The sequence below is a fragment of the Aythya marila genome (genome assembly GCF_965140915.1).
Source record: "Aythya marila genome assembly, chromosome: 1".
NCBI classification, from domain to species: domain Eukaryota; kingdom Metazoa; phylum Chordata; class Aves; order Anseriformes; family Anatidae; genus Aythya; species Aythya marila.
In genome coordinates, this window is record NC_139042.1 from 31,868,571 (window position 1) to 31,882,812 (window position 14,242).

At 36.0% G+C, this 14,242-nt stretch overlaps 1 protein-coding gene across 1 annotated transcript in view; it reads left to right on the plus strand.

Annotated features, from left to right (window-relative positions):
• VWA8 (von Willebrand factor A domain containing 8) overlaps positions 1-14,242 on the plus strand; it is a 188,744-nt gene that overhangs the window by 152,619 nt on the left and 21,883 nt on the right. The window contains exons 38-39 of the mRNA XM_082784877.1: positions 11,831-11,939; positions 12,127-12,283. Of these exons, the coding sequence (XP_082641003.1) occupies positions 11,831-11,939; positions 12,127-12,283 (266 nt within the window). The remainder of the gene's footprint in view (positions 1-11,830; positions 11,940-12,126; positions 12,284-14,242) is intronic.

The following is a 14,242-nucleotide window of genomic DNA, read 5'->3' on the forward strand; positions in this document are numbered from 1 at the left end:
TGAGTAGTAGCTTTTATGGGATATCATTAGAAATGTATTTTAAATGTGTTCCTATCCTACCTAGACTACAATTAAAGCCTGTGTTGTACTGGATCTGAAGCTGAGTGCATTCTTACAGTGATCATCATAATTCAAAAAATGTCAGATTTTTGGATGAAGTTGGAAGAAACACAATCATGGTGTTAGATGTGTGTTCACACGCAAATATATATATTTACATATGCCCAGATGTCATACCTGCACTTTGACTCTCTTAAATTAGAATTATTTCAAGGGATTACCATAACTTCACAGTCCTTCAGGACGTATTTCATAATGAACAAGAACTGGAAGTGTATTTAGGGGAAGAGTTTTCAGAGCAGTTTAGGAAGAAGACCTAGGAATCCCTATGCTACACAGCTGGACTGGCCTCCAATTGTAGCAGGGAGCAGTTCAGGTCAATCATAATGAAATACTGGAGACCATCTGGAAGGAAGGGTGATACAAATACATTGTCTAGTAAAATCTACAGAGGAATTAATTAAAAAAAAAATGTGTAATGCGTATTTACAATTCTTGCAATTAGACTTTTTTATTGCATGGCCAGAACAAGGGCCAAGTGAAGTGATAAAAAAGTAGTAGTGCTTTTAGTCCTGAACTAGCTTCACTCGATTTTTTGAAGAACTGTTAGATTTGTTTCTTTCATTTCCTACTGATATTAGGGAACAAAAGCAAACTTGTGTAGTTATCTTTGAGTTTTCATAATATGGTATGGGTACTTCCCTTAGCTGTTTTTGGAAATCACCTGTATAGCTGTTGTGGAAATTAAACATTATCGCTTATACACCATTATACATTTTACACCATTATATAAATATATTGCTGCTTATACAATAGCAGCTTGTGTAGATTGCTTTGGGTGTGCTTGGAAATGCTGAAGAGTAACAGAAAGGATGAGTAGCATCCAGCTCCAGACCTGTAGGCATTTCAGCATCTATTTCTGAGCTAAGCATCCCATAAGCATCTGAGCTCGCTCCCATTATTACCAAGAGAGCCAGAATAGCTCACCTTGAAGGAGACACCTGCATTTGTGTAGCTATGTGGCTCCTCAAACACCACGTACTGTAATGGTATGCACAGACACCTGGCTTACCTGGCACATCCCTACCTTTAGGTGTCTGCAGTCTGGGTCCAAATCCCATCTTCAGTATGCAAAGCAATACTTACAGATTTAGGGAAATGGATACTTAGAAATGGAAGGAGATTTCCCTTCCCTTATGCCTTTTTCTCTTCTTTGAGCTGAGGCCAAAAAAATCCAGTTGTCTGATTCTCTGCCATCTTGAGCAACAAACATCTTACTCCCTTTCCTGAACAGTCTCATTTATTGTATTTGTACTCAACTCAACTATTCATGCGCAACCATACAATGACTTACCTTTCAAGGGAATTAATAGTTTGCTTTTATCCAAATCATTCTCTTTTCTTTTGATTTTCTGAGGCTTCAGTTTGTACTTGAAAAAGTAGGATAATGCAAGTTCTCCTGATCAAGTTTATTTTTAAGGTTGGATGTTTATCTTAAGTATAATTGATTCAGGAATTTCAGTGTTCTGAACTTGTTTGTATTTACTGCTCAGCACCCACTTTAATTTAATTTAATGCTTTTGTTTGTTTGTTTGTTTGTTTTTTCAAAAATGTCATTGTACTTCAGCACATTTTGACAAAACTCCAGCCTTTTGCTGATGTTAAGACTGATCTGGGCAAAACTGCAGTTCCTGATCTGAGATAAAAGCATAGCCTTCAGTAAGCGTGGTCCTCACCCCACTCAATACTTCAAGTTCTTATTTTTCTACTGTGGACCAAGTGGCTATTCTGGCCACATGAGGGCATCAGTGAGCCAATAACAGTGATTTTGGTCACCTTAAATATATAGGTCCAAATTTCGTAAATTATGAAAAACATCTGCAGAGGAGTGTTTTCATAAATACAGAATAACCATATGCCAGCATTCTGCTGTCTTGCGCAGGGTCCTGAAAAACTTGAAATACTGCAGGTAACAGTGTTACCTAGTCAATAAAAGGATTATAAAATACGGGATTATAAATCAATAACTGGATTATAAAATAATTTGGAAGTGTTTGCAGTGCTGAGGTCCATGAGCCCAGATACTCCAGCTCCAGCTATTCATTGCCCTTTAGCAGTTCTCAGTGGGGTGGGTTTGGGGCTTCTTTGCCAGGCATAGGGCACACTGTGGGTTTAGCTCTGTGACCTTTTCCTGGGCTGCATGATTCATTCTAACAAAGTGGGAACAAGGCACTGAGTATGGGGAAACATGAGCCTAAACAGCCAGGGACCCATGGAGCTTGAAAAGTTCACCTCCCTAAAATTCTCTGCTGGAAAAAGAAACTCAGATAAAGGTCATCAGTTCTCTGTCAGCTACTTTTTCTCATATAAATGTCCTCAGCTGGAGTGAGGCACTTGTCAGAAGCACTATGCAAACGCTTATAAAATACATTCCTTTTCCTGAAGCTCTTCCAGCCTAATTAGAGTGGACAGACAAAGAGGAGGAATGGAAATAACCTTAGCTTCCTGTTAGAGCAGGCTGATCCAGGACAAAGTTCCTCTTTCTTCCTCTGAACTTCCTCTGAAAGACCACAGTCCTCTTGGGAGAGAATATAATACCTCAGCACAGCAGCCTTTGAATCTCCAAGTCTGCAGCAGTGCACATTGCTGACTTACATGCTAGAGCTCCTAACACCACTGAAATCCTGCTGTCAGAGCCAGGCTAATGATTCTGCTCTTAGGAAACTTGTTCTCTAATTAATGTGAGGACAAATGCTGTGACAATTGAAATCATCTGGTCTGTTACGGTGATGCTAAATATTCCTTTAGAACCCAAAACAACATAGTTATCTTTAATAAGTTATATTTCTGCTTCTTAAGTTGTTTTTTTTTTTTTTTTTGACAAGTCCTAGATCTGTAGAAAATAAAGCTTTTTTGCTTTCACGTGTATTTTTTTTTCCAACTTGGTTTTGACCGTGCAATATCCCTGCTATTTTCTGTCCAGAATATTCCTTACTGTCACCATAATCCATTTCTCCCTTCTTTCTAGTTGTGTTTATATACTCCAGAAATCAAATTCAGTGTTCTTCAAGTTTATTGATGTTAGGAGGTGTGGAGTAAATAACCGTGCCAGACACTGTCTGCTCTGATCACATTTAGTAGTTTACTTTAAAAATGATCTCATAGTTGAAAATAATTGACATGGCAATTTTCAGTAATAACAGATGAAACTGGAATTTCCACAGGTGTTAACATAATGGAGGATCTTTTAGATAGAGAAGAAAATATATAAAAGCCTATCATTACTTCATGTAGTTTATCCAGCCTTTAAACCACAAAGTATGCAGTCATGGACAGTAGATTGTAATGCATCCACTGCTGCAGAGTTTCTGAGCTGATTTTTAGAGTGACAGCATTTAGGTCAAGTGAAGACCTACCTACATCAGCAGTGGCTGCATGCTATATAATGTTCTTTTTATGTCAATTTTGTTTTTATTTTACAAATCTAAAATTGCACTAAAGTTACGATGCTTTGAGTGGGCTTGCTATTTGAGACAAAAGTTTGATGCCTGTATGAATTTTAAAAGCTACTTTTCAAAAGAAATGTTACTGGCAGTCAGATAATGCATGAAGCTTCATTAGTTCATTCTGAATTCTTGCAAAGTTTTGCAGACAAGATAGAAAATAAAAGTGAAGCAAAATGAGTGACTAAAGCCTATTAAATGTATTTTATACTGCAGTGCCACTAATGTTTTTTCACTTCAGGATAAAACTGAAGACAGAGGGAATTGCATACATGATTATTGTCTTCTTGCCTAATACTGAATATTCTTTTATGTGGAAAGACGGCTTGTGGGCTCAATTTTGCATTGTTGATATGAATAGAAATTGTGCTATTAGCTTTTAGAACATTGAAAAAAACTGTATATGATACAGTACAAGTAAAAGTAGTGGAAGCAATTAGATTTATTTTTTTTTTGCCTGTTTTTGTGTTTCTCTCGCTTGTTTTATGTAAACAAATTATAAATCTGTTTTGTTTTTTTTTCTGTCTGGTTGAATCGGTTTTACAATGGAATGCAAAAACAGCATGAAACAGGCAGATTAACCATTGATTTCCTTGATTTGGAGCTTTCACATACTCTTTGAGAAAATAGTACATTTATTTACTCCTGATATTAAAAAAAATGTACTGGAGGAAAGGAAGTGACTTGTTAAATAAAGCATAGGGTAACGCTGAGGTTTTAAGGTTGTTGATGGGGCTTAGGGAGGAAGCTAAAACAAAACAAAGGTTTAGTTTCAGGGAAAATCACTCGTTTGCACATCTGCTAAAATACATTCTGCATTCTGTGGAAAACATTTCCTAATCCTTTGTGCCACTGTGGGTTGGATTATTTAATGCCTTTTTCACCTGGAGAATAGTCATGTTCCGTTACAGGCAAAGTCAATCTTCCTTCATAACAACGTATGGCTGTGATGAAGGATTTTCCAGATTTTGGTGAGCAAATCAGTCTCTCTTAAATCACCTGTAGGACAAAAGTCTAAGATATATTCGGTTCTTTCCCTGCATGATCTCCTGACATATGACAAATCTTTGTCCACAGTACTGATGAAGGAAGAATGCTATGTAAGAAAATGTCAATAGTTTAATTGCTTTATACTATTTGTAATGTTTTTTAAAATTTATGTAAGGAGCTGGAGTTCTTTTTTCTTTTTTTCAGCAATTGCTTATGTGTATGGCAAATGGTACATATTCTTCGTTGACTATAACTACATGTTTTAAAATACTGTATATTAATGACAAGGCAAAATAGCACATTCATTCTTTTCCTCTGTGTACCAGGTATGTTAGGAGAAGAGTGATTATCTTCAAATTTGTATCTCAGCAGGGTTTTTCCCTTTATGATGAAAAGAGTAAAAGAAGAATGGAATCTAGGTAGTCTAGAATCTGCCTATACCTGTCTGCTTTCCTTGGATGTTCTAATCATGTAACTAATTAATCTATTGCACATGTCCTTAACTTACATTAAATTAAGCACTTTAGTCATGTGAACTGTATTGCACCTCAAACCTTAATGCACACATTCTTTTTCATATTTTCTTTCAAAAAAAGTAAGAAACATCCAGTGATGCTCTATTATTACTAATAAGTGCTTGTGAAAATAATTTTTTGGTCACCTTAGCTTCTTTTTTAAATCTTCTTATGTAAATATTCTCTATAGCTGTAAATACTGCAGATTTTGCTTGCTTGTGTTTTGTAAACAATGTTCTGCCTTTTTGTGTGTGTGTGTTTAGTCTATATTAAGCTGTGAGTCCATCTATCTCGGTTATGAAGATGCAGAATCCTGTAAGGAATGGCCAGGTCTGTTTTACCCGATAGGATAAGAAAAAATTAATTTGGGGAGGTTTGAGGATACAACTGTAGTCCATTTTTTTTTAAAGTACAAATTGCATCCCTTTACATCTGTGGGATGTTAGTCTGGAAGTCTGAAATTACTTTTCCTGTTTTTCTTCCTTTTTTTAAGTTGTATCCAGAGTATTAAAATAAGCATTGTACCTTGGGTAAGTGGACTAGATACGAGTTAGTACTGGCAGTGCCAGGAGCATTCACACTAACAGAGGAAATTTCTGTTGCCCTGTGCATGAGGGAGCTCTCCTCCGTTAGAAACCAGTGTTTCTTCACCAGTCCTCAAGCAGAAACAGGCTTTTGTTGCTGAGAACATTGCAAAGGAGCTTTTCTGGCAAGCACTCCTGAATGGGAGGCACTGACATGTCTTTTGCCTTTCAGGAATTTTAATGAAGTTAACCAAATCAGAATGCTGAAGTAAGCTGCTGTATTAAAAGGCCATTTACTCTCTAGCTGATTTACTGTGTTGAACAGAAGCAGCATGTCACATGCAGGGTAGGGCGACAGGAATGGCTCCAACAGAAAAATCAGTCTTCACCAGAGATGCATCCCAGACTGCATCAAGGAAAAAGTAGTTCACATTTTACTGAAAGCACTTATTACTTTCCTATTCATAGCTAGAAATAATTTCAACCTCAGCTGACCTCTGCTTACAAAGTCTCAATGAAATTTCCTAACCTATAACCAAGAGTTCTTTTTCTGAGAGCTGTTAAATCTAAGTACGTGCTCTGCCCCTTGTTTTAGGGAGTATACGTCTTACAAGACTGTAATGGAGCTATGGGCATGTAAAATATTGAAAGTAGTTGGTTATATCTCCTGCATGAAAATCCCAGGAATAGAGAGAGTTTCAAGTGTGAAAATCCAGGAGGAGATGAGATTCACTATCTCTTTCCCTGTCTCTTCCCCAGAGATGATTTCTGGTGTTTTAGATTTCAGTTTATTTTAACAGACCTGAACAATAAGAATGTATGGACATAAAGAGCATTGATGAAAAGGTGGTAGACTTGAAGATCATGAACACTGCAGTTTGAAGGACTGAAAAACTGGCATACTGAATTCTGTATTTTGCTGACTAAATTCGACAGACACTATTACAAGCATTCTAATAATAGGGAAGTTTGAACATTAAAATATATTCAGTCTAGATGTACTTTGAATAGCTTATTGAAAGCACCTCATAAAAAGTCAACCAATAGAATAATTTTGTTGTCATCAGACATGCTGAAGACTGGCTGTTGTCTCTTTTATTATGTTTGTTTTATTGGCACAAGCAAATTGAGGGCAACCAACGCTTGCTGAGATACAGAAATATGTAGTCGGGCTACTTGGGACTGCCCTTGAGGTATGGAAGCTTCATTTTAGAGACATTTTTTCTCAGTTTCATTGCAATGCATGAATAAGTTCACTGAGTGCTAAAATATTGTTAAGCTTTCTTGTACAAAACCAGCTGAAACTAAATTTGATAATGTTTAGAACAATTTTACTCATACTGCTTGAGAGATTTGTTTTAAGGTAGGAGAGTAAAATGAATTGTGAGCTCAAAAAGAAAGTATGTAATTATGAAAGCACTGCATATGTTGGAATGAAATGCTGATGTAAGCGTGGGACATAATCATTTTAATAATAGACTACAGCAGGCCTCTTCATAATTCACACATTTTTGTTAATGGGTTATTGCAAGCTCCTTTCTTCCCATAGTTGTGACAGTATCTTGTAGAGGCAAGGCAAGTTGTATTTGGGTCAGCTGTGCAATTCTCAGCAAATTCAGTCTTTTATAGAGGGATGAATAAAGTATTAAAATTGGGCCTTGCATTCAATGATGTATGCCAGTGATTCCTTGCTCTCCAAGAGTTTATTTATTAAATTGGATTATTTCACATCAAAATCCAATAGAATGCAATCTCCCATTTGCTTATGTGGCATGAAAGTAGTTCTAGATCCACTTCAAAACATAGATTAAGATTTGGTTAGTACAAATATAAATTCCCTTTAATTCCCGTGGTCTGCTTGACTAGCTAAATTCTAGAAAAAACAACCAACCTTTGCCTCCTCTTCATAGTGACCCCTGTCACAGGTCAGTATGCATTTAATAGCTGTTCAGCATAAATGCAACACAGATGTGAAACACCTGGTTTCATTGTGTTGCTGAGTGCATTAAATCCTGTAGCTGGCTTCTCTGGGCCTAATTGTGTTTTTTACATTACTATATGAAGGATGATAAGACTACTTAGTTTCCAAAGTAAATTTGTTTCTATCAGCTACCCTTATTCATTTGGCTCCTAGAATCCCAGTGATATCCAAAAAACAAATGAAGTGTAACCGTGTAAAGCTGTTTGGCGTGCGTTCATGTATCTTAGAAGGAACTGATATTGAGCACGTAGTTCAGATAATGTGTGTCTCTCATCCAATGTAAAATGAGTGTTAAGATCTATTCATGCCTCACTGCCTTTGCTGTAGGGAGTGAATGAAGCAAGGGGCAGGACCAAAAAATTAAGTCAAAGCATTAACAATTCTTGGTGTTTGCTCTTCTCTCTTCATTTCCTTTTCTTTTGAGATCTTTTGTCCTTTCAGTAAAAGCCATTCCTTTAGCATCTTTCTCTTCTTCTCAGGTTTTGTTTGTTTGTTTCATTGACTTTGGAACACCTACAGAGTCTTCATCCACAAAGCCCTCTCAAATGCACCCGTTACCCATTAGTGTACATGCCTGAGAAAATAATAAAGTTAAAAAAAAATAAAAAGATTGAAAACCAGGCACTAAGGTCATTGATGATTATTGAAAGCCTTGTGTTTAGAAAGTAAGATAAGAGTGACATTTGTATCATAGAATTATAGAATCACCAGGGTTGGAAAAGACCTTCAAGATTATCTGGTCCAACCATCACCCTGCTATCAATGTCACGCACTAAACCATGTCCCTACGCACCACGTCCAGCCTTTCCTTGAACACCCTCAGGGACAGTGACTCCACCACTGCCTTGGGCAACCCGTCCCAGTGCCTGACTGCTCTTTCTGAGAAGAAATGTCTCCTCATTTCCAACCTAAACCTTCACTGGCACAACTTGAGGCCATTCCCCCTAGTCCTATCAGTAGTGCACAATTAAATGCACAATTAAAACATGCATGCAGAGTTTTGGAAGTGGTGGTTATTTTGGAAATCAAATGGAAGCCTTAGAAGGAAAGCACTTAGAAGGAAAGCACTATCACTGTTTTTCCAGCTATTCTACTCTGACCCTTACCTCATAGCTGAAACTCAATGTTTCTAAACTGAATTCATCTGTTGTTTTACAGAGCTGTAATATCCACAACAGGCTGCATTAAAAGATACTTCACGATACTGAATAAAGCCTTTCAGTGCATATAAAGCATATAAAGAAAGCACAAGTTTCTCTTAAAAGGAGAAGCCTAGTCAAAACTCTTCACTGAAAGAAGCAAAACTGATAGAAATCTTATAACAGATTTAGAAGTTGAGTATGCAGGAGGGGATTTGGGTCAACTTTTGAGCAAGCAGTTTATATATGTATTTGGAAGATACCCAACAGAACACTAAGAGAAATCTTAGTAGTTTTAGAAATTCCAATCAGACAAGCTTGGAAAAGTTAGTGTAGGTTTCTTCAATATATTTGAGCTTTTCCTGTGTTTCCAATACTTGTTTTTCTTGTCTTCCTTCTCACTCCAGGCAAAGTAGATTTTCCTCTCTGTCTTTCAGCTTGCCAGCTTCTGAATAGTGTTGGATCCTCACCCTTAAATCTACCTTTCCAACAATTCTAACATCAAGAATTCCTTCAAACCTCAGAGGGGTGACTTATCTATGGCTTTTCCATCTCTTTATACGTCATGCTGAAGAATGTACAAAGTTGTCCAAAAGTTTTTTTTTCGTTGTTTTTTTTTTTTCCTCATCCTTCCTTTGCTTTCATGTCCAGACTCAGTGATTTACTGTTTTATTATTTCTAAAATATATCTTCAATTCTTTTTGTCTGCTAATCTAATTTTTACTTTCTAGAAGAAAAAAATAAATAAATAAAAAATAATTTAAAAAAACTTTACAGCAGAGAGATGTTGTTAGTTGTAAAATTACATTGAAACTCTACTGTGGAGAGAGAGATGATGAGGAGAAAGAACAGATAAGTCACTAATGCCATTACCTAACAGCTCAAAGAAAATATGAGAGGGTATATCCAGAAGTTGTTGTTGTTGTTGTTTCTTTGTTGTTTGTTTGTTTTTTCCAGAGTCTCTACAGTTTGCTAATTTAACATAGTTTCTAAGTGTGTGGTAATTTAAAAAAAAAATAATAATTACACAAGCAATCCAGCAACAACAAAAAAAAGATTTTTAAAATATTCCTTCTGTGTGCACAGATGTTATTTAAAAAAACAAGGAGATTTGGAAAACTGCTGGAATTCACTGCCTTCATATTTATACCTCTGCTGGTGTTATTCCATTCTAGTTTCCTTAAATTTTCAAATATTTTACCGACTAGACTACTAACTATATAGAAACAAATTAGTAAGGAGGACACATTCTTGCGCTGTGATTGACTGTACCACTTGTCTCTTTTTCTCTCTCTCCCATGCAGGTTTTTTTTCAAGGTTTTAATAGAAATAGAATGTAGGATGTTCTGTTGTCCTTTAAACAAGTTATATGTCATTTTAAAATAAAAGATCTTCTGTTAACCATATTCTGTTTCAAAGTTAAGAATACCTACTTTAATCAGATCAAAACTGTTGTAGAATGTATATATATCTTTGAAACCTAATAATATCTACTAGAAATACGTGAACAATTTATTATATTCGAGAAAATTATGTGAACAGCTTTTTTGTCTACTGAACTTTTCACTGCTAAAATTTAAACGGCAATTGTATTTCAAAATAGTAAAATTTATCAGTAGGAAAACTTGACAAAAAGAGAATTTGGTATCTGTTTCACAAACTATGTTTGCCTCATAGAGCTTTCCTTTGCAGAATTTTGTGTATTTTTCTACAAAGAACCTAGAAGGATGCAAATGTAAAGGATTTGCCATCGTTTTATTGTTTATAGATTATTTTGTTTTGATTCTTGAAGCTGACACTACAGCTTTGATTTTATGATTTTACATTAAACTAAGTTTAGTGGGTTACGTTTACCCTATTGTTTCTGATAGTTTTGAAATCTACCAGTTTTACAGAAAAAGAACTGTTTATTTTGGAAGAAATCTCTTAAAGCAAAAAAGTATAGACCCCTAAGGGTAACATGCTGTTGTGGTTACGTGTCTTTCTTCCTATACAAATGTTAAATTAATGTAATTTAGCAGATTAGATCTTGATTTTACACTAATGACATGGTTCACAGAGGATGTATTGTACCTCTTTGAATTAATATCAATTCTGTAAAGTGGAAGTAAATTATATTTTGAATAGTTGCCAAGAGACTGTTGTTAGAACACATGTTTTCAGTTCAAAAACATGTATGGAATTCATGTCAGTATTAAGTTGGGTCTACAAGACAGTGAACTCAGGAATTAAACTGCTATACGGTTCCAGTGAAAACCCTCATAAAGCCAGTGAACTTTTGAGAAGGCAATAAATTGTCATTAATGGGGCATGGAAATTCATCAGAGATATAAATGTATTATGGTAAATGAGAAGAAAGTTAATCTATAGAGGTTAGATATAAAGACATCGCTTTTATATCTGTCATTGAATTTCATATAATAGTAAACTGGCATTAAATTATGGAAGTGTAGTAATTGTAGGGCAGTTTACACATGAATCATTGATTCACTGCATGACTCAGAGTTTATAACAGGATAAACTATTTTTACCTTCACTCACCCACTTAAATCCAACCCCAGCCTAAAGTGACTCAGTCTTGACCATCTGACAGCTGTTGGGCCTTTGGCGGTACGGTAAATTGATGGGGAAAGTGCTGTCACTGGACAGGCATTTGCAGGAGAAAACCCACTGCTATAGATTTGTGGTCATGGTGGGGAAGTTAAGGATTACACGAGCGTGTAATATGAGAAGAACATGCCATTTATTTAGTCACTGTTCACGGAAAGATGATCAATCTGCCCATCAATAAAGAATGTGGAGCTGTAGCTGGGTGCGCATGAAATTTGTTAATTGGCTATACAGACAGGTGTTGCCTATACTACAAGAAGTGTTCAGACAGCGGATGATCCTGTTTACAGTGGAATTTCAAATTATGTTAGTCATTATCAATAAGCACTTTTCTAGCTTGGACAAAATCTGAATGTGCTGAGTGGTTTAGATTTGTATTCTGAGATCTGATATGGGTCTAACATGCCTCTCAGGAGCAGAGTAAAAGACCTAGTCAGTTGTTGTTAGGTTGTTAGAGTGGTTTTGCTTGATAAAAAAGAGATTTATGTCTCTATTTTCTGTTTTACAGATAACCATTCAGAGGGACAGTGGTTTGGATGTCAGTTCCCCCAAACATGGAAAAGTGGATCCAAAAAACATGCCTCATGTTGGTGGAAATACTTGGGCTGGTGGAACAGGTTTTCATTCATTATTTTTTATGCATCATGGAAGGATGTCTAAGAGAGAGGCTGTACTAGTCAGAAATGGATGTATACGAGCCTACTCTCTGCTTAGAGATAGTTTACTTAATGCAGAAAAGAAAATATTTTCTTATTATTTAATGCCTATTCTTAATTTATTTATTTTTTATCTCTACTATCCTAGGTGGAAGAGACACTGCTGGGTTAGGTGGCAAGGGTGGCCCATATCGATTGGATGCTGGCCATAAGGTTTACCAAATATCGCAAGCTGAAAAGGATGCTGTTCCTGAAGAGGTTAAGAGAGCTGCTCGAGAGATGGGTGAAAAGGCCTTTAAACAGAGGTGAAAGTCTTTATTTTCCCTTTCATTTCCCAGAAGAACTAGGTAAAGATGACTGAAAGGAATTTTCTTTATTAACTACATTTAGCAACTACCTTATCCTGATCATTATAATTTAACAGAGCTTACCAGCATGTGTTTAATTGTTCTGGACAGGACATACAGAATGCTTTATTAAATTAAGCCACATTGTTGTGGCTTAATTGTGGACAGTGGAGTTTGGTAGAGTAAAACATAACTAGGTGGATAAGGAGAGTGATGTGATTATTTTATCTTTTTTAAAAAGGGATCTACCACATGAAAATTGTGTGAATTGTGGTAAATACAGGTTGCATGTTGTTAGAAGTTGGTCACCTAACAATTATCTTTTGAAATGGTCTATTATGAGCAAATTGCTTCTGTTTGAAATAATTGTAGCCTATTGCTTAGATGATTTGAACTCTTAGATCTCAACAGACATTTCTATGAGACCTGTAGATCTTCCCTGCATTAGTGTGACACAGGGTTACTAACTAAGGATTTCTCATACCATGCACAGAGATTCAGATTTCTTCCACTGTCTGAAATTTCAGGTCAGCTCTGGTACTTGGCATAAAAAAACTAAGGGTATTGACAGTCATACCAAATGAGTTTTATGTTTCAGCCCAGGACATAACTGCAGTGTGAAAGAAGAGAGTACTAGACAGATTAAAAGATCAGAGCAAATAAATTTAGAATCAGCTTTATCAGCTCACATTTTGCTCCTGTTAACAAAGTGATGCCCAATAGGAGGACAAATTTGGATACTATAAGGAGTAGGTGAGATTACATCAGTTGAAGCAAATGGCATAAATAAAAAGGCTTTCAAGCATAGAGCACACGCTGTACATGAATCAGTGTATTTAAACCCAGCAATTTTTCTATTGCATTCAGGTCAAGTTTCCTTTTTTAATCTTGTTTTTATTACTAAATTGCCTGGAGCATTTAACATATTCATTAGAACATTAGTGATTAATAAAGACAGGGAAAATGTACATATTATACTAGAGTTTCACAGGATGAAGTTCTGAAAAGGAAAATACCTTTTAATAGCTACATAATTTACACAAGCGGCATCCAGAAATTTAAATTAAAAGTAGTTACTTCAGGCTTTGCTTTCAGGGTGGAGGCAGGGCTGTCTTTTTTTCCTGGTGTTTTACAGGGGCGGTATGGAGGACTACATTTAATCCTCTTTCTACAAAATTGCCTATCAGTTTTTCCATAATAAAACCAGTTGATACGTAAGGTCTTGGATACTGTACATCTGTTTACACATATGCACACATGTCATGCTTTAGTGGGTTTCTAGCTGCCTGTATGATGCTTTGGAAAGCCCATGACAGGGGAAATTTGTAGATACCGACGCATGTTATGGCAGCAGTGCAGCTGTGTTCTGTAAAATCTGAGTATCAGCATATGAGATAACAGTATGTGTCCTGCTAAAATCAGTAAACTAGCATGTACCAGCAGTAAATGTAGCCTATTCTGAAGACACATTGGACTTGGACTATTATTCTGTAGCTTTTGAGTAATTCTGGAAACTAACAGATAAAAGTTAGGAAAAGGGAGGTTGGAGTCCTCAGGCTAAGGAGAAGAAAAAAAAAGGATGCTGCAAATTTCACTGTTTTGCTTATATATGATTATCTGGTAGGGATAATTTTATTACGAAGGCTTTTGATTGCTTCACTGGCTAGCAGAAAACATTCAAAATTGCCCTATTTTGGTAGAATGGAGTTAGCAACTACTCTTGAATAAATGCGGTATTTTTCATGGTATTTTTCTAAACTGGCTTTCATTGTGGATCATTGTGGATTCTACCAAAGTAAAACTGCATGTGAGATTTTTTGTTTGTTTGATACATAAAGAAACATTTTCCTTGTTGATAGCAGCTGTGAAGTAAATTAAAGTGTACAGCACTGAACATTATGTTTTCTGGCCTCTAAT